The sequence below is a fragment of the Bos javanicus genome, chromosome 9 (assembly GCF_032452875.1).
Source record: "Bos javanicus breed banteng chromosome 9, ARS-OSU_banteng_1.0, whole genome shotgun sequence".
NCBI lineage: Eukaryota > Metazoa > Chordata > Mammalia > Artiodactyla > Bovidae > Bos > Bos javanicus.
The window spans coordinates 67,216,916-67,236,931 of NC_083876.1; the positions used below are offsets into that span (position 1 = coordinate 67,216,916).

General features: G+C 37.4%; 1 protein-coding gene across 1 annotated transcript in view; it reads left to right on the forward strand.

Annotated features, from left to right (window-relative positions):
• Window positions 1-20,016, forward strand: part of LAMA2 (laminin subunit alpha 2) — a 706,382-nt gene that overhangs the window by 204,953 nt on the left and 481,413 nt on the right. The window contains exon 4 of the mRNA XM_061427935.1: window positions 14,394-14,636. Within this exon, the coding sequence (XP_061283919.1) occupies window positions 14,394-14,636 (243 nt within the window). The remainder of the gene's footprint in view (window positions 1-14,393; window positions 14,637-20,016) is intronic.

Here is a 20,016-nt window from a genome sequence, read left to right on the forward strand (position 1 = left end):
TGGATTCTGTTTTATGCCTTGGGTATCATAAATGAGATAGAGTTTGATTCCATATTGATGAAATACTACTTCTGTTTCTCTGAGATATATTGTTATTTACAATTTGTTTCTAGACATTGTGATTAAATGTTCTATTGGATAGCAATTTCAGTATCAGAGTACAATGACATTTTGCCATGCTTTAAATGGAAATGTGTGTAGGCTTTTTCTAGTGAAGGCTTTTATATAAATTAATCATGTTCAGGGCTGATAGAATGTTCACAGCAGGACATGTAGTATTACAGAAAATGTCCAAAGCCATTTGCTCTTTTTCAGGACAACTATAACCATGACTTTTTGTGACATTCATAATCTGCTTAATTGGATGAATTTCAGTGTCAAAAAATTGTTCTATGTCACTTTTTAAACTTTTTTTTACCTCCCTCCTGTGCTGAGTCGTAATTTGATTAGACTTGATTTTCCTCTAGGGGGTGAGAGTTTAAAAAAAAAAAAAAAAAACAACTTTCTACTTTGGTGCAACCAATTAATTAGTTATGCATGGAAAGGTTTGGAAAAATCAATGAGCAGTCAAACTTGATGACGGAGTAAAACAGGTTTGTGAAGGCAGCATAGAGAAGACAGTGGAATTCCCAAAGTGTTAACTGGGCCCCATGGATTCTTTCAGAGCTTTGGAAATCCAGCTCAGCACTTCATAAATCATTTTTGCCTTGACACACCAAAGTTCTATGATGACTTGGTACATATCTAACCCACTAAAAATCAAGAGCTATCTAACCAAGATTGCCAGGAGAAATATTAATAACCTCAGATATTCAGATGACACTACCCTAATGGCAGAAAGTGACGAACTAAAAAGCCTCTTGATGAAAGTGAAAGAGGAGAGTGAAAAGGTTGGCTTAAAGCTCAACATTCGGAAAACTAAGATCATGGCATCTGGTCCCATCACTTCATAGGAAATAGATGGGGAAACAGTGGAAACAGTGTCAGACTTTATTTTGGGGGGCTCCAAAATCATTGCAGATGGTGACTGCAGGCATGAAATTAAAAGACGCTTACTCCTTGGAAGGAAAGTTATGACCAACCTAGATAGCATATTCAAAAGCAGAGACATTACTTAGCCAACAAAGGTCCATCTAGTCAAGGCTATGGTTTTTCCAGTGGTCATGTATGGAAGTGAGAGTTGGACCAGGAAGAAAGCTGAGTGCCAAAGAATTGATGCTTTTGAACTGTGGTGTTGGAGAAGACTCTTAAGAGTCCCTTGGACTGCAAGGAGGTTCAACCAGTCCATCCTAAAGGATATCAGTCCTGGGTGTTCATTGGAAGGACTGATGCTGAAGCTGAAACTCCAATACTTTGGCCACCTCATGTGAAGAGTTGACTCACTGGAAAAGACCCTGATGCTGGGAGGGATTGGGGGCATGAGGAGAAGGGGACAACAGAGGATGAGATGGCTGGATGGAATGACTGACTCGATGGACATGAGTTTGGGTAAACTCTGGGAGTTTGTGATGGACAGGGAGGCCTGGTGTGCTGCGATTCATGGGGTCGCAAAGAGTCGGACATGACTGAGTGACTGAATTGAACTGAACTGAGGCAGGATAAAAAGAGCAAAGAATTTGCAGGGTGGATTTTGTAAGAACTTTGTCTGTGTCCTCTTGGAATGGTACCCTTTCATACATATTTGTCATAACTGTTGGCATTCAGTCTATAGAAAATGTCCATACAGTTAAATGAGTGGCATCTATCCTTATTTTAAAATCTTAGGGAAAAGGATACCAGGCTCTGCCGATCTCTCATTTTCATTTCATTTACACTTCATGCTTCACTGGCAAGTTAAGTCATCTGTTTAAAATCTGGGGTAAAGGCCACTTGACAAACCTCAACAGAATTCTCTTTTTTGCAGATTTTCATTTCAGAGGGAAAATATGTGAGTTAGACATATATAAGACTGTTATCTTGGTAGCAGTTCCCAAGGAAATTGGGAATGATGAAGAATATGTCATTTGTACTTATTAATATTGAATGGTGCTAGATAAGTTCACTCTTCAGGTGCTTGTAGAAATCACTCTTGTGGTTCCTTAAATTATTTCAGAGGTGGCATTCCATTTTTGATCACCTATTCTGTTGAATTTTAAAAATAATTTATAATCTATTATGTGTAAGGCATTAAAAGACATCTGTAAAATATTCTACAGTTTCTACTGTTAGCAGCCTATATCTTAGTTTTGATGTTAAAACAAGGGAAAAATTAATTTTTTACAAAGCAAAATTAAGTTGTTATCAAAGATGTTAATTTTTTAGAAATATAAAATGGGACATGAGAATGTGGTTCGATTAGAAATTGATATATGGGAGGGGGGTTCAGGATGGGGAACACATGTATACCCATGGCGATTCATGTTGATGTATGGCAAAATCAATACAATATTGTAAAGTAATTAGCCTCCAATTAAAATAAATAAATTTATATTAAAAAAATTGATATATGGGAAATATCTGTGTGAAGGAATTACTTGAAATAGTCATAGACATGGAATGTATTGTACAAAAGCAAAATTTATTATTGTACAAAAACTAGATCTCTAAAATTCATCCATAATTTACTAGTCATGTGAAATGGAACAAGTTACCTAATGTACTGGTTTTCCATTGCTGTCATAACAGGTTGCCACAGATTTAGTGGCTTAACACAAATTTATTATCTTATATATTTATAATAGGTTAGAAGTCTGACATGAGTCTCATTGTCCTAAGGTCAGGTGTGGGCAAGGTCATATTCCCTTTTGAAGGTTCTAGAAAGAAATTCATGTCCTTGATTTTTCCAACTTCTGAAGATTGCCTGTATTCCTTGGCTTGTGTTCCCTTCCTTCGTCTTCAAAACCAGAAATGGGATGGGGCCATGTTCCATCACTCTGTCCACCTCTTTCACTTCCCTCATTTATTTTTAAGGATCCTTGTGATAATTTTGGGCTCACTTATACAATTCAGAATTATCATTACATCTCAAGGTCTTTAACTAAATCATATCTACAAAAGTCCCTTTGACATATAAGATAATGTATACAAAGGTTCCAAGGATTAAGATATAGACATTGTTGAGGGGTCATTATTCTTTGTACTACACAAATTAGCATTAACTCTCTCATTTCAATTTCTAATCAGTTCCTACCTGTCTGATAGAAATCTTGTTAGCAGAGACAAACTTGTGCAGGCTGAAGTGCTTGGCGAAAGCAAGGCACTAAATATAATGCTACTTTTCCCAAGAAAAGATTATTAGGATATAGAATACTGGGATACAGCTTAATGAAATAAATTCAAATGAAAATAACCCACAGCAGGCACACCCCCCACAGTGCTCTCTTCTGAATATTATTTTGTCTTCTTGCTCTCCTCTCCTATTGTTTACTTTCCATTTTGGGAAAAATGTCATCTTAGGAAAACATGTTTTTCTTTTTTTAAAAAAATCCCTGAATTACAAATAAATATCATTTTTCCAAAGATAAAGGGAATTTCAGATGGGGGAGAGCAGTATAGTCAAAGGCTATAGAGATTTCAAAGAAGATGAGGTTGGAGAAACAAAACATGTATTTTCTCACCAGGTAACTCTTTTGAAAATAATTCAAGTAGGGTGTTGAGTGGTGCATGCGCTGTAGAGGGTTAAATAGAGAAGAGGTGCTAAGGTGATAAACAGTGGAGGTTATAGACTACTCTTACGAAAGTCCCTAGAGAAGGACAAGGAAGCTGGGCAGTATATAAGCATGAAAATAGCTGATGCTATTTCATTTGTAATAGCTAAAATTGAATAAGTGTTAAGTGACTCTGATCTGTTGAAAGAATTCATGAGCCAAGATCAGAAAGTTTCATCTGTCTTTGATTTGTTATTCTCTGCTGTTAACATTATATGTCCAACTCCTCTCATTACTACAAATCTTTGTTATTATTCCCCAAATGCTTTGAACTAGAGTGATTCATTCATGTCTGCACTGTCATAAATTGAAGAAGGCTAGGTTCTTCTTACCCTGGTAACTATAGAAGCACAAAAACAAAGGCAATGCTGGGTATTTCTCCAGGGTGAATAATTTTTAGAAGGGAGGCTTTAAACTGTCACATTTCTGATTGTCTGTGATTCACACCAATATTGTGTTCTGTGATGGCTTCATTGAAAGGACTGTCATGTTCTATGGGGGACTCAGCCTACCTGCTCTTTTACCAGTGGCTGGTGTGAAAGCCATGCTGTGCCAATGACTTGTTCACAGGAGGCAGGTCAATCTTTTGAAACCATGGATTGTTTCAGATGAGAGAGAAATATGTGAGGAGAGAATAGATGTCAAGGGCAGTGCTGAAGAGAAGGAAAACGCTTGTCTGAGTTTTACCTGCAGCTGACATTGTTAAAAATAATAGCAACTTAATGAAGCATGGAGCACTAAATGCATTAATAAGCCGAGGGAGGACCTTGCTCATTGCAATTTGGATTCTATTTATTCGTGTTCCTGGTTTTCTAAGACAGGACTAAAATTTGGGGCCAGCAATGCCCTTTAGACTTGATAATTAATTTGAAAGAATTAAGATACATTTCTTAAGCTCTGAATGCAATGTAGTTGCAGTATGAATCAGAATTAATCATTTATCAAGACAGTAAACCTATTTTACTGTTACAAACAAATATTTGCTTTTTAAGAGCAAGCACTGAATTACCAATAGTGTAAAATCATTATGTAAGAGAGTCATTTGTTTATTAAAATGAAATGTATTAGTAATCTTTTTAAAAGCCCTGATTATGATAATTTCCCAACATACACAGAAGTATAGAGTAGAATACTCTAGACCCACATAACTGATACCCACCTGTAAAAATTAAATCATGGCCCTTCCTGTTTCAATTCTGCATTTATCCATACCCCATCCCACTCAACAGATTAAGTGAGTGAAGTGAAGTCACCCAGTCATTTCTGACTCTTTGTGACCCCATGGACTGTAGCCTAACAGGCTCCTCTGTCCATGGGATTTTCCAGGCAAGAGTACTGGAGTGGGTTGCCATTTCCTTCTCCAGGGGATCTTCCCGACCCAGGGATAGAACCCGGGTCTCCAGCATTGTAGGCAGTCTCTTTACCATCCGAGCCACCTTATTTGGAAGCAAATCCTATGCATATTACATCCTCTATATCCTCTATAATTCAGTATATATCACTGAACTTTACAGCTCTTTAGTAAACAAAATCATTGTCATACCTAAAAATACTATTATTCTTCTTTAATACTAACAAATATTCAGTCAGTATTAAAATACATCACATTTGCCTCTCAAGCTTTAAACAGTTGATTGAATCAGGATGTACCTGAAGTCACATACTGCATTTATTTGATATCTCTCTTAAGGTCTCTTAATCTATAACCTCATTATTTTTTATTGTCTTGCAATTTATTTTTTGAAGAAGCCATACTGTTTGGGTAGTAAAGATTCTCACATCCTGAATTTTGTTAATTGTATCCCTGTGGTGCTGTTTTCATGGTCCTTAGATACCTTATTTCCTGTAAACTGATAGTTAAATGTAGAGACTCACTCTGATTTGGGTTCACATTTTTGGCAAATTACTTTGTAGATGGTGCTGTATCCTTCCATTACATTGCAGAAAATATCCAGGTGTCTCTCTTTTGGAAACGTTAGTGGCCATTTTGACAGTTAGTGGTCATCACAGATTCATCATTTCAAAAAAGGTCCTTTTAGTAAACTGCAACATCCTGTATAATTGAGTTTTCTACAGGTTGATTTTTTTTCATTTAATAATATATTCCTGCATCCATTGCTCTTTCTTCTTAGGTTCTCTTGGCTATTCTTACTTGTTAATTTTTTCAAATCAGCTTTACAATAAACTTATCCAGTTCTAGGGACTAATAATAAAAATTGTATTGATTTAGATTTGTATATTAACTTAGACCTGAAAAGTAACTCATGTTATTTTTGAGAACGAGAGGTTGGGATTTTCTTTATTACATAATGAAGTGGAACTGTCCTTCAAATACTTTCCCATGGATAGTTAGGCATTGATTAAAACTCTTCTCAAAAAACAAATTCAGCAAATGAACATTTTATCTTCAGAAGATTATCTTTAGTCATCCAGTTAGATTATTATTTCCTAGAAATTAGATAATGATAGAGTGATTCATTTTCATATGTATAAACTTTATATGAGCTTAATGTGAATATAAAAAAGTCTGTTTTAATTGAGGGCAAAGTATTTCTGTTTCTCTGAAAACAGAGGAGCCACTTACCCTGAGGTGAAATGGCACATTTGCTTACCTACAACTCATTAAATTCACACTCAGCAACTGTAGTGTACACTGAGGACAGGGGAAATGTAATTGCCCTGTACATTACAACTGAGTGACAATTACAAATCATTTCAGTCTTTGAAATTATTGTCAGTAAATTTGAAGGGACAGGCAGACAAGGGGGTTATCCCATATGGACTCCCCACCAATCCTAGGTTTATTGAAGTAAGTATAAATTTGCAAGGGACATAAAACTCACCCAAAAAGTAATAATTGAAGTCATTTGTAGGTTAATTGCTTTAAGTTTTAAACTTAAAGCATCATTTAAAAGCTTCTATTGTTTAGTTCAGTTCATTCGTTCAGTCATGTCCAACTCCTTGCGACCCCATGGACTGCAGTACGCAAGGCCTCCCTGTGCATTACCAACTCCCGGAGTTTACTCAAACTCATGTCCATTAAGTAGGTGATGCCATCCAACCATCTCATCCTCTGTCGTCCCCTTCTCCTCCTGCCTTCAATCTTTCCCAGCATCAGGGTCTTTTCAAATGAGTCAGTTCTTCACATCAGGTGGCTAAAGTATTGGAGTTTCAGCTTCAGCATTCCAATGAATATTCAGGACTGATTTCCTTTAGGATGGAATGGTTGGATCCCCTTGCAGTCTAAGGGACTCTCAAGATTCTTATCCAACACCACAGTTCAAAAGCATCAATTCTTCGGTGCTCAGCTTTCTTTATAGTCCAACTCTCACATCTATTGTTTAACCTTGATCCAATAGGTCCATAATAGTATTTTCAAAATCTGTATAGTGATTTCTTCGGGTAATTTTTAAGATTATAGTGAGCCACTTGTTTCCTGTGATTGCTTAGAAATTTTTGCTGGGAAGTAAAAATTTGGTTAAGCTTCCCAGATGGCACAATGGTAAAGAATGTGCCCACCAGTGCAAAATACATAGGAGACAGGGGTTCTGTCCCTGGGTTGGGAAGATCCCTTGAAGTAAGAAATAGCAACTCACTCCAGTTTTCTTGCCTGGAAAATTTCATAGAAATCGGAGCCTGGTGGGGTCACAGAGAGTCAAACATGATTAAGCATGCACCCCCACCCCCCCCACACACACACAAGAATTTGGTTAGGGCTTCCCTGGTTGCTCTGCCAATGCAGGAGACACAGGTTTGATCCCTGGAGAAGGAAAAGGCACCCCATTCCAGTATTCTTCCCTGGGAAACCCCATGGACAGAGGAGTCTGGCAGTCTATAGTCCATGGGGTTACAAAGAGTTGGACAGGACTTAGAAGCTAAACAACAACAAAAGAATTTGGTTACATGTGTTTTGGTAGGGTGGGTCTTTGAGTGAAGCCTCTATTAAACTCAGACTTTAGATGAATTTCCTGCATTCAGCCCCACTTCTCACCCCTGCTCCTGGTCAGACCTGCTTTCGTGAGTTTCTGCTGGTCTTGACCCAGGGCAACAGCCACTCTCAGTACTTTAGGCCATGATCTCTGCTCTCCCTCTACAGCTGACTCCTATGGACCTTCCAGAAAAAAATAATGAACCTACCTCATCCTCTTTGTTGTTATTTTTTAAATTTACTTATCTTTCTTTTAGGTCTCAGTTGAAAGATCAGCTAATTATATGAACTATCAACTCAAACACAGAGACGTGTGTGTGTTTCTGTAAAGCTTTCCAGATTATTCTAGTGGGTACAAAGCTTGAAACTCTTGATTCCAAGGATCCTTTTTGGTTCGATATTGTATAGTTCTCATTGCTTTCTGAACACCAACATACCTGTATAAATGAATGAGTATCTGACGTACATAATGCTAGAATTAATAATACACAGAAGTGTCCAAAACATTTTAGAGATGGCATCGAGTTTGTGGAAATGTTTAAATTCATAACACTGGCAAGAGCAGGCATTAGAATATTGCAGAGCCTCTTTCACAATTAAGCAGTTTTGTTATGTGGACAGCTATTTGCTATAGGGAGTTCACAGAGAGACAGCATTAGAGGGATAAAGGTGGAGCTTATCAGTGGCAGAAGTTAGATGGCCACGTGTTTTTCTCTTGACAAATTAGGAAATAGAAATGGAAGAGAGTAATTCAGGTTAAGTTCTGTGAGAAAGATGAAGTACCATCTTCCACAGAGAGTGAAAGTGAAAAAGTTGCTTAGTCGTGTCTGACTCTGTGCGACCCCATAGACGGCAGCCCACCAGGCTCCCCCGTCCCTGGGATTCTCCAGGCAAGAACACTGGAGTGGGTTGCCATTTCCTTCTTCAATGCATGAAAGTGAAAAGTGAAAGTGAAGTCGCTCAGTCGTGTCCGACTCTTAGCGACCCATGAACTGCAGCCTACCAGGTTCCTCCGTCCATGGATTTTCCAGGCAAGAGTACTGGAGTGGGGTGCCATCGCCTTCAGGAACATCTAATTTAATGCTACATTCTTGACATATGATTGTGATTTCATGATATTTTATTATGTGATGCACAAATGAAATGTGAAATAGAAAGTTCTCTATGTTACTGTAAACTGTCAAACATTTGGCCTTATTTCAAAAGTTATTTGGAATTTTTTAGCCACCAATATGTAAAAAGTACCCTCCTACAACAAAAAAATTGGATATAGTGTATTGAGATCTATGATTCATAGAAGCCTAGCCGTCTTAGTATTTTTATGCTTATCATAAGGTATTTGCTTGCCTTGCTGCATCTCATACAGACTTTTTTTTTCCACCTGGAAATAAGATTTTATAACTAGTGATTTTGAAGAGTCTTTATGCTGAAAACACAAGGCAGAATTAGTTAAAGTAACATAGGTACACTAGAGAATTATTCTGTTGAAATCATTAAAAATTTGGCATACTTAGAAATTCAGTTAGAATTTTTACAGTCTTTTTCTGACACAGTCAAAGAATACTTCTATTCATTGTGTTTTTCAATAATGCTGTCTACCAGATTTTTAAGTTTATTCAGAATACTACATGCCAACTAATTTAATTAATTTTGCATGAAATGTGAAAGAATCCATAGAAAATAAATGAAAGAAGGATATTATTTTGAAATGAGGTGACTTTAATATTCTTGAAGGCAATGACTGCTTTTCCATGTCACTTAATGCTGGCTGTTACATTGAATTATAGAAAGAATCTGTGCGGTTTCTAGTACAACTTCTTTTTTAGAGCCAACACAGAAGCTCTGAAGTCATAAATCCATGTTGTAGCTCCAAGACAATTTGGCCTTTTCCTATATTTGCTTGCTGAGTTGTTTCTAAACAAAGTTCTTTATCCATACATCAGTGTATCTTTATTTTTCTTATTTGTACCTGCGATCTGTAATTATGCTTTGATATTTCTCTTTTGGTTTTCCACTAAAAAAAAACTGTGCACTTTTTCTTTTTCTGGATGGAAATTTGCTAATTTAAAACATTTATAGAGATTCTTTTTTCCAGAGAGTACATAGTACTTTATTATCTCTTCCATGGTTCTTACTTTGAAAAAGATACACTATGGAACAGAGGGTAAAATAGTTTAAGAAATTTTCTCAACTCATAGAGATATTAATTGAATGAACATGCAAGAAATGTATGTCTTAGTTCCTGCAAGTGACAAAATATGCTGGTTTACTGGAATTCAAGTTCTAACAAACAGAAAGAATAGTATTTTTCTAGTAAGAAGTCATATGGAAACATGTACACTGGTTTTGATTATTCAATTAAAACTAATAAAATGAGGTGAATCAATAGTGGAGAGAGTGGGCTAGCCAGTAGTCACTTCCTTATGTGCACTCCACAACTGGACCACTCAGAGATGTTCACGGGGTTATACAGAGAAGAGAAGAAGGAGGAAGGTAACAGAGGTGGCCAGAAGGATAAAAGGGGGGAATGAAAAGGAGGGAGACAGATCCAGCCAGTAATCAGTTCCCTAAGTGTTCTCCACCGTCTGGAACACACAGAAATTCACAGAGTTGGGTAGAGTAGAGAGGGGGAGGGAGGAGGGAGGAGGGTTCGGGATGGGGAACACATGTATACCTGTGGCGGATTCATTTTGATATTTGGCAAAACTAATACAATTATGTAAAGTTTAAAAATAAAATAAAATTGGAAGAATAAAAAAAAATAAAAAAATAAAATAACTGCAATATGTTAAAAGATTTAGTGGGAAATATCCACACCTTGCATAAAAAGATGTGGATTATAAGCAGAAAGATGAAGAATGTAAGCATGTGTAAATGGAAAAGTTAGAAATAAAAATTATAGTATCAGAAAAAAAAAAAAAACTAATAAAATGGAGTATTACTCAGCCATTAAAAAGAATACATTTGAATCAGTTCTAATGAGATGGATGAAACTGGAACCTATTATACAGAGTGAAGTAAGCCACAAAGAAAAACACCAATACAGTATACTAACGCATATATATGGAATTTAGAAAGATGGTAACAATAACCCTGTGTACGAGACAGCAAAAGAGACACTGATGTATAGATCAGTCTTATGGACTCTGTGGGAGGGGGAGAGGGTAGGGAGATTTGGGAGAATAGCATTGAAACATGTATAATATCATGTATGAAACGAGTTGCCAGTCCAGGTTTGATGCACGATACTGGATGCTTGGGGCTGGTGCACTGGGACGACCCAGAGAGAGGGTATGGGGAGGGAGGAGGGAGGAGGGTTCAGGATGGGGAACACAGGTATACCTGTGGCGGATTCATTTCGATATTTGGCAAAACTAATACAATATTGTAAAGTTTAAAAATAAAATAAAATTTAAAAAAACTAATAAATATAAAATATACATTATTTCAAAAGAATTTTACTAAAGATTATAGCACCTCGGCCCTTTAGGAGCTCACAATTTAGTTATTTATATTCTTTACCAGTTTATAGATTTTTGTCATGAATAATTTAGAATTAGCAGAAATTAGGAGCAAAGTGTATCAGATTTTCATGGAAATAACTACCTTTCTGTGTTCTATCAGATTACTCAGTAGGGTTTGTCTTTTAGTGAATTCATTTTTAAAGAGGTTCCATGTGTATGTATTGAATACAGAGTGTCTAAGAGAAATAATCCCTATTGAATAGCACCTAAAAATGCAGAAATAGCAAATACTCTAGATTATGTTTGGTTGGCTTCTGTACATCTCTTTTCTGCCCACATAACCTGTATTGGGGGCTTCCCAGCTGGTACAGTGACAAAGAATCCGCCTGCAATGCAGGAGACAGGAGTTCCATCCCTGGGTCTGGGTTGGGAAGATTCCCTGGATGAGGAAATGACAACCTGCTTCAGTATTCTCGCCTGGGAAATCCCACGGACAGAGGAGCCTGGTGGGTTACAGCCCACGGGCTTGCAAAGAGTCAGACATGGCTGAGGGTCTGAGCACGCATGCGGGCACATGATTGATAGAGTATGTTCCATCTTACTCCCACTCTTGTCCTTCCTTTGATATTTATTTTTCAAAATATTTCCTTACTTTAAAAATAATTTTATTAAAAACTGAGACATTTATGTTAATGCAATTAGTATAGCAGGATAGTAGAATTTTAAAGCTCTTTTTTTCTCCTTGACTCCTTATCCCCAAACCCCATAGGTCACATCTTAAATATGTCCATGTCTGCCCTTCTCCAAAATGTCTAAGTGTATTCCAGTAATTACAAATTCATACATATATATACATGTCTGTCTATAGTTATCTGTATACCTTTGTAAATAAAAATTCATAATATTTCCCATACGGAGTGATAATACATAAAATAGAATGGTCAAAGCCCAGTCTAATCAGAGAAGGTATCTTGGCTGTTCCTTGCAATCCCTAGGTTACCCAGATGTTCTCTGGAAAGTGAAGGCATTTGGGAGGCTTGGACAGCAGTTATTTACCAAGTACAGAAGTATTTCAGTATTTTAACTACCAGTATTTCCTTAACTGTGCCTAAGAAGCAAATGGTATCCCTACTTTTGCTCATTAAATGGCTCATGATTTTCCCCTCAGTGCACACAGATAAAAATGCTCATGTTCTAGTAAGGGTCTCAGAAGACCAGCATCCGAGTCACCTCTTTCATCTTAAATACCAACTTTTCATATTTTTAAATTCAGTCCCTTAGAGTTTGTCATAAACAGTGTGCATGTATTCCTGAAATTCTCATGTCAAAACTATGAAGCAGATAAGGTATATTTTCAGAACATTACTTTCAATCTCCCCCCTAAACAGACCCATTAATCATCTTTTAACAGGTTTGTCCTCCATTGTATCTTTTCAGTGACCTCAGTCACCCAGAATTTAGGGTTGGCAAACTCCCCCATCTCACTGAATGTACTAAAAAGACCATATACTATTGCTTTCTTACTAGCATACTTTTAATGTATCTCATTATTGCAATTTATTATCAACTCATAGATGGTGGGACTATACCTTGAAAGCAAATTGCTCAGTTGTGTCTGACTCTTTGTGATCCCATGGAATGTAGCCTGCCAGGCTCCTCTGTCCATGGAATTCTCCAGGCAAGAATACTAGAGTGGGTTGCCATTTCTTTCCCCAGGGAATTGTCCCGACCCAGGAAAGACATATACTATTGCTTTTTTACTAGTGTACCTTTCATATATCTCATTATTGCAATATATTATTAACTCATAGATGGTGGGGCTATATAAACTACCTTATATTTATCTATCTACCCAGGACATCGCAAAAAATGTCACTCAGTAATGTTTATGCATTGTTCTTTTGGACTTTTGGATTGGATTGGTAAAGATGCACATATGTACCATCACAAAACATCTAGAATATTTATTTTGTATGTGTTCAAATAGATTTGAAAGCAGAGGATTGCCATATTCCATTCAGTGGTCACTCTGTTGACTTGTAGTAACTTGCTGCCTTTATTTTCCTTTTCTTTAATACATATTTACCTCTTATACAGGAGGTACAGAAACCCTTCATTTACTCTATTCCAGTTTCAAACAGCTGCTGAGTATACTAGAATTTTGTCTCCATTATTTTCTATTAGGGAATGTGGAGGAATTGTCACTTACTGAGTATTTACAGCCAAGTCCTTTGCTAGGTACTTTGCATACATTATTTCATTTAGTCTAAACTGTCTCTCAGTTGTATACTTAGTGTTCTTATTATTGACCCTAATTAACAGAAACGGGAGTGAGAGTTGACGAAGTAAGTCGCATGAATGTTGGGATCACAATTTAAATACAGGACTGTGCCTTCAAAGTGCTATGTTTTCTTTTTGTTTTTTCCTGTACCACAGTAATGCTATCTAAATGGTACTTGTCTGAGGATTAGGTGATATAAGTAACTGTTTTCTAAACTATCAAGCACTATTCACACATGGAATTTCTAACTCATAATCTCCAATAGAGTAATGTGAGTAAATTGGCATGTACCAAATACTGTAAGTGATTGTGATTACAATGGAACTTCAAAAAGTAGATGAAATGATGTTAATGAGTTGTTGGAGAACTAAAATCCAATTTTAACCCATTTCTTTGAAAGTCATGAGTGTCAAAATGGAACATATCATTTTAGTAAAAAGGTATTAAATATGGACATGTAACTGTAAAAATATAGAGAATACAATTTTCTTGTTGTTTAGTTGCTAAGTAGTTTCCGACTCTTTGGAACCTATGGACTACAGCATGCCAGGCTCCTCTATCTATGGGACTTCCCAGGTAAGAATACTGGAGTGGGGTGCCATTTCCTTCTCCACGGAATCTTCCTGACCCAGGGATCAAACTGTGTCTTCTGCATTGGCAGGTGGATTCATTACCACTGAGCCACCTGGGAAGTCCAGAGAATATAATAGGGTTATGGAATAATATCCGAAATAAAATTATTATAGCCTTAGGCCTTATATTTGATATGCAGTCCATGGGGTTGCAAAGAGTCGGACACGACTGAGCGACTTCACTTTCACTTTTTACTTTCATGCCCTGGAGAAGGAAATGGCAACCCTCTCCAGTGTTCTTGCCTGGAGAATCCCAGGGACGGGGGAGCCTGGTGGGCTGCCGTCTGTGGGGGCGCACAGATTCGGACAGGACTGAAGCGACTTAGCAGCAGCAGCAGCAGCAGCAGCAGTGAGAAACGTTGGAATTCAGAGTTACATGTTGTTGTTGTCACACTTCCCCAGGTGTTCCAGATTGCGTATGTGATTGTGAAAGCAGCTAACTCCCCTCGGCCTGGAAACTGGATTTTGGAACGCTCACTGGATAATGTTGTTTACAAGCCCTGGCAGTATCATGCTGTGACAGACACAGAGTGCCTAACCCTCTACAATATTTATCCCCGTACTGGACCACCGTCATATGCCAAAGATGATGAGGTCATCTGCACTTCGTTTTATTCCAAGATACACCCCTTAGAAAATGGAGAGGTAAGATGAGAAAATTCACCCTCAATACACTTAAGATGGCAAAATAGGCCTGTCAGAAAGACTTGAATATATCAGTCACTGATGTCAGGGAGATTTTAAAATAGGATTTAGCAGAAGTACATTTAAAATAACTTATTAAATAAAAAGAAAAGACTGAAGGGTATGAGAATTTTAACTGCCTTCATCTAGTATGTATCTTGTGTGTCCAATAAAGATCAGAGAGAGGAAATGGGTTTAAGTTGGAAAGTCAGTGATTAATTTTAAAGAAACTTTACTGACAGTGAGGCTTGCTAATTATTGAAGGATTGAGACCTTAGAAGAAACCTTAAATCTGTGTGTGTGCTCTAAGTCTGAAGATAGGGACAAAAGAGATAAATTCTGGAAGACATAATTCACATGAGAGACCTAAAGAGAATGAAATTTTGTTAGTTTTTATGTGTTTTTCTACTGTTGCCGCATAGGGCTGCAGTGGGCTTTCTTTCCTGTGTTCAAGTTTTGTTTATTATATGCTTAATTTAAATCTGTTCAACTTCTCCATAGCATCTTTTTTTCCTGTGGTTAAGATTTTAAATTGATTCATTGTTTTCAGCCACAGATTCAAACCATAACTTCACCTTTACCAACTGTGTGATCTTGAATCAGTGCCTTAAGTTGTCTGTGCCTCCGTTTCATCTCCCATAAACCAGAAGCAATAACAGTAGTCTTATTTCTTATGATTGTCAAGATTAAATGAAAATGTTTAAAACATTATAATAGTACTGACAAACATATGTACTATCGCTTTGTAAGCATTAACTATTTTTGTTACTGTTATAATAACGATAACCATTGAGATTGGTGGTGGTGGTGCTGGTGGTGGTTGCTGCTGCTGCTAAGTCGCTTCAGTCGTGTCCGACTCTGTGCGACCCCATAGACGGAAGCCCACCAGGCTCCCCCGTCCCTGGGATTCTCCAGGCAAGAACACTGGAGTGAGTTGCCATTTCCTTCTCCAGTGCACGAAAGTGAAAAGTGAAAAGGAAGTCACTCAATCATGTCTGACTCTTAGCGACCCCATGGACTGCAGCCTACCAGGCTCCTCCGTCCATGGGATTTTCCAGGCAAGAGTACTGGAGTGGGGTGCCATTGCCTTCTCCGGGTGGTGGTGGTAGCCCCCTCTCAAATACCCAAACCTAGACCTAGTGACTCTTGGATCCCTAGTTTTATTTCCCTAATCAGTCTCCCTTCAGTATATAAAGTCTAGCTCTATTTGTTCTACTTTCTTATGTCCATTTCTGTTTATACTCATGGCTAATATTCTCTCCTCACCAGTTCACATGCTTGAAGCTAGTATCATTTTTTATATTTATATTTTCATAAAATCCATATTCATGCACTATCATGCCCATCTCAACCAATCTGAGACTATTTCCTTGAACACTTCCGGGAGTAAGTTAGATTTTTGACATATATTGATCGCACTCTCTTTTGGCACTATTATTCTATGAATGTCTCCCAGTGTCTCACTATATTTCAATTTCATGTTCAAAAATATCAGTTTTGGGTGAAGAAAATTCCAAATGGTGCTCTCAGCAGAGATCTCAATCTGCCAAACAATGAGTCAAAAGCAGTGAGTCAAACAGCTATTCAACCTGCTTTGTGCCCAGAGACATCCAAGTACTGGCCAGACTGGCCTGAGGATATGGGAGTAGGGAGGGAGGGCAAGGAGAATATATTTGAGTTGAATTTGTATAATTTTTTTCTTGGATCCAGTATTTACCCAGGACTAATAATTATGTAATATTTATAAAGCTATTCTTTATCTTTAAAAAATGAGCCAATTCAGAAATTTGTTTAACAATATAAAATGTAGCCAGATATGTAACACACAAGTTGCATGCATAGCCCAAAGCATGCTAACACTACATAGATGGTGGTTCTCCATTCTTTAGACTTTGTCAACTTACCAGTGTGGAACAGATATTCTATTTGTTTGTGTTTAACTGGCTACACTGTTTTAGACACTGACTATAAACTAATCATTACTGTTGACTTTTAAGAACAACTTATTCAACTGTCTCTGTGACATGCTTTTTAAAGTCTATTTCTCTCTCATTGGAAAGTGAATGAGGTGAGGAATGGAAAATAATTCAAAGTATTTGAAGTAGATTGATAGTATTTAAAAATATAAATGAAATCCAGACCTCTCCTGGAATATCTGTTTTATTTTATATCTTAGTCTGTGAAACATGGTACTTTTTGGAATGGACAGGTTCAGCGAAGGTAGGGCATGGTCTCCCAAGACTGGCAGATCAACTGGTGACAAAGTTGAGATAAGAATCCAGATCCCCTGAGTCCTACATTAGTGTTTCTTTCATACTCTAATAAAGACTGAAGGTTGATTTTTTAAAAGCCTTGGTAATTGCTAAACTCAGAAATGATTTAGAAGAAATATTGACGTGCTGTATCCATTAAAGTAGAAAGATTGCTAATCCTGAGATATGGTGATGTAGAAGAATGGGATTAGAAGACTGGGTTCTGCTTCTGCTACTAGTTCTTATGGGACATTGAACAGGTCAGTTAATCTGTGAGTTTGAATTTCTTTAATATATGAATTATTTTGATATATAAATTATCCTAAGGCATCTTTCAGTTCTAAAGTAGTACAGTTTCGGATATCACCTACAATATAGCACTGGGAATATTTTACATTTTTTGGATGCTTGTCTCCAATATTTCCCAGACAAGTGATTGTGAAATAAATCTTAGTATCATTAATTTTTAGTTTTAAAAGCATTCACATTTAAGTACCGTCTGAAATCTAATTATTAGGTGCTTATATTCAACACTTCCCAGAGAAGTGACATTCAAGTAAGAAAAACAAACATATAAATGAGTAAATGCAAAATGGTAGTATAAATGCCACAACAGAATTGTTTACAGAAAGTGGTGAAGTTCTTCTGGGTGAGTCAAAGGAAGCATGCTGGGAAGATGAATTCTCAGAGTACAGAGAAACATACAAAATTTCTTAGTATCTCCAAAGTTTTGAAGACAATTGCAAATTTATTGCCAATATGCTTTAGACATATAACAGAATTCACTCCATTATTGAAGGGTATTTTTTTTTGGTTTGAATTGTAGGCTTGTTATTATCTTAAATGTACATAAATATAAGAAGAGGACAGAGAATCCCTGTGTCCCTTTTACCTAGCTCCCACTAAGGATAATATCTTTCATAATCTACATTCATTTGTCAAACTAAGAAATTATTATTTATAAAGTATAAATTACAATTATTATTGATACTCTATTACCTAAACCACAGATTTGTTCAGATTTCATTCAGATTATCATTCATGATTTTTTTTCTCTCCTGGGATCCAGTTTGGAATAGAACGTTGCATTTATTGCATCATTGTGTCTCAGTCTCCTCTAATCCATGACAGTCTTAATCTTCTTTTGTTTCCCTTGACCTTGATCACTTTTTGAAATTGCTCTTTGTTGTAATGTTTTTATTTATTTGACTGCACTATGTCTTCTCTGTAGCCTGTGGAATCTTTAGGTACGGCAGGTGAACTCTAAATTGTAGACTGTGGGGTCTAGTTCCCTGACTAGGGATTAAAACCAGGTGCCCTGCATTGGGAGCATGGAGTTGTAGACACTGGACCACCAGAGAGTCCCAAGCCTGATCAGTTTTAAGAGTACTGGTCAGATTTTTTGATAGCATATTACTCATTTTTAGTTTGCCTGATGTTTTTTAATGATTATACTGGGCTTCTGGGTTTGGGGGAAAAATATCACAGAGGTGAAACAACTTCCTCATTTCATCATTCCTATTTATTTTTATATCCACATCTCCTATTTCCTTTTTATTGGTTTATTAGTCTTACTGTTTTCTAGATAAGATTTTATTTTAGACAACACTATCTAGATATTTACCATGATTTGAAATGTATGTTCTTGACTAAGCATCAAATGATCATTTGCTTCCAGATCTTGAAAATACTCTTGAAATATGAATTTAAGTCAGAGAATAAGAGAAATAACAGCAGAGTATTTTTAAGACTTTGGAGACCTGGGTTGGGAAGATCTCCTGAAGAAGGGAAAGGCTACCCATCCAGTATTCTGGCCTGGAGAATTCCATGAACTGTATAGTCCTTGGGGTCACAAAGAGTCAGACATGACGAGAGACTTTCACTTGACTTCACCACACTGTGAATAAGGCATTAAGAAATAAACATACATCAATTATAGCACACTAAGCAATAATGTTTATGTTATAGGTACATAAAGTTAATAGAAAATAGTCTTCTGTGACTAACATCAGATCTGTTGAGTCTAATGTTTATTACATTGTCATTTGTCTGCAGAATTTTGGAGACATGTGCCAAAACATTTAGAACATTCCAGTATATCGTGTTTCAGGTGGAAAGGACATCATTTTAGAGCCGAACAATACTTTGGGCGAATTCCTCGTCAATATACTATAGGATATCATAGCTTTGACTTCAGCATCTATATCCAAACTTCAATACTATCCTTTGTCCATATTATCACTGAAGGCTATTTAGTCTTTCCTTATGGCCTCTTGAGTCTTAGCAGCAGCATCTCTGCTTATTTCTTCAGTATTGTTTGTTGCTCCAGCCACCCCCACTGTTCTGCCCCCACCCTCTAGCTTGGTCCGTTCTCTGCCTTCTACCTCACATTGCCTGCAAGAGATCAACAAATGTTGATCATGTGGATTCATTGGAAAGGTAGTCCAGGGCACATAGCCTTCTGGGTGACTGGGTTCACCTGCCTCCAAGGAGAGCGTAGCCCTTCAGGTACCATCCTGGGCTTGCACCCAAAGGGAGAAAGGGAATTCACTGAGCTGTGAGATCATCACATCTCAGGGCTGGCAGAAAAAAATAATACAAGGCAATGAAGACAATGGTAGACCCAGTATATTGTTATCCGGACTGTAAACTGAAAGAGACTTTGAGCAAAAGTCTTCCGAGAGCTTCATTTGAGAAAGCCAGTTTGGTGTCTATCAGTACCAAGAGAGGGCTCAGCAGGAACCCTGCTTGCCTTGCTTTATGAAAATGGTCCTGAGCTCCAGAGTAGGAGTTGTGTGGTGTAAAGTAACAGATGGCAGCAGGCCTCCATCACTTTGAGGCCAGCCAAAGAGAAAAACTGTGGTGGGTACAGCTGCATGGACAGACATCACCAGCAGTGCCATAGGGTGTCAGCTCCGTCCAGAGCTGCTATCTGCCTAAGTGCTGCCTCTGCTGAAAGCGCTTGCCCCTGGGTGCTATTAAGAACTGCTAACAAGAACTGCCACTTGAAGGCGCCACTGTGTGAAATCACCCCTGCGTGTGTGCTGAGTTGCTTCAGTCATGTCTGTCTGTTTGCTGCCCTATGGACT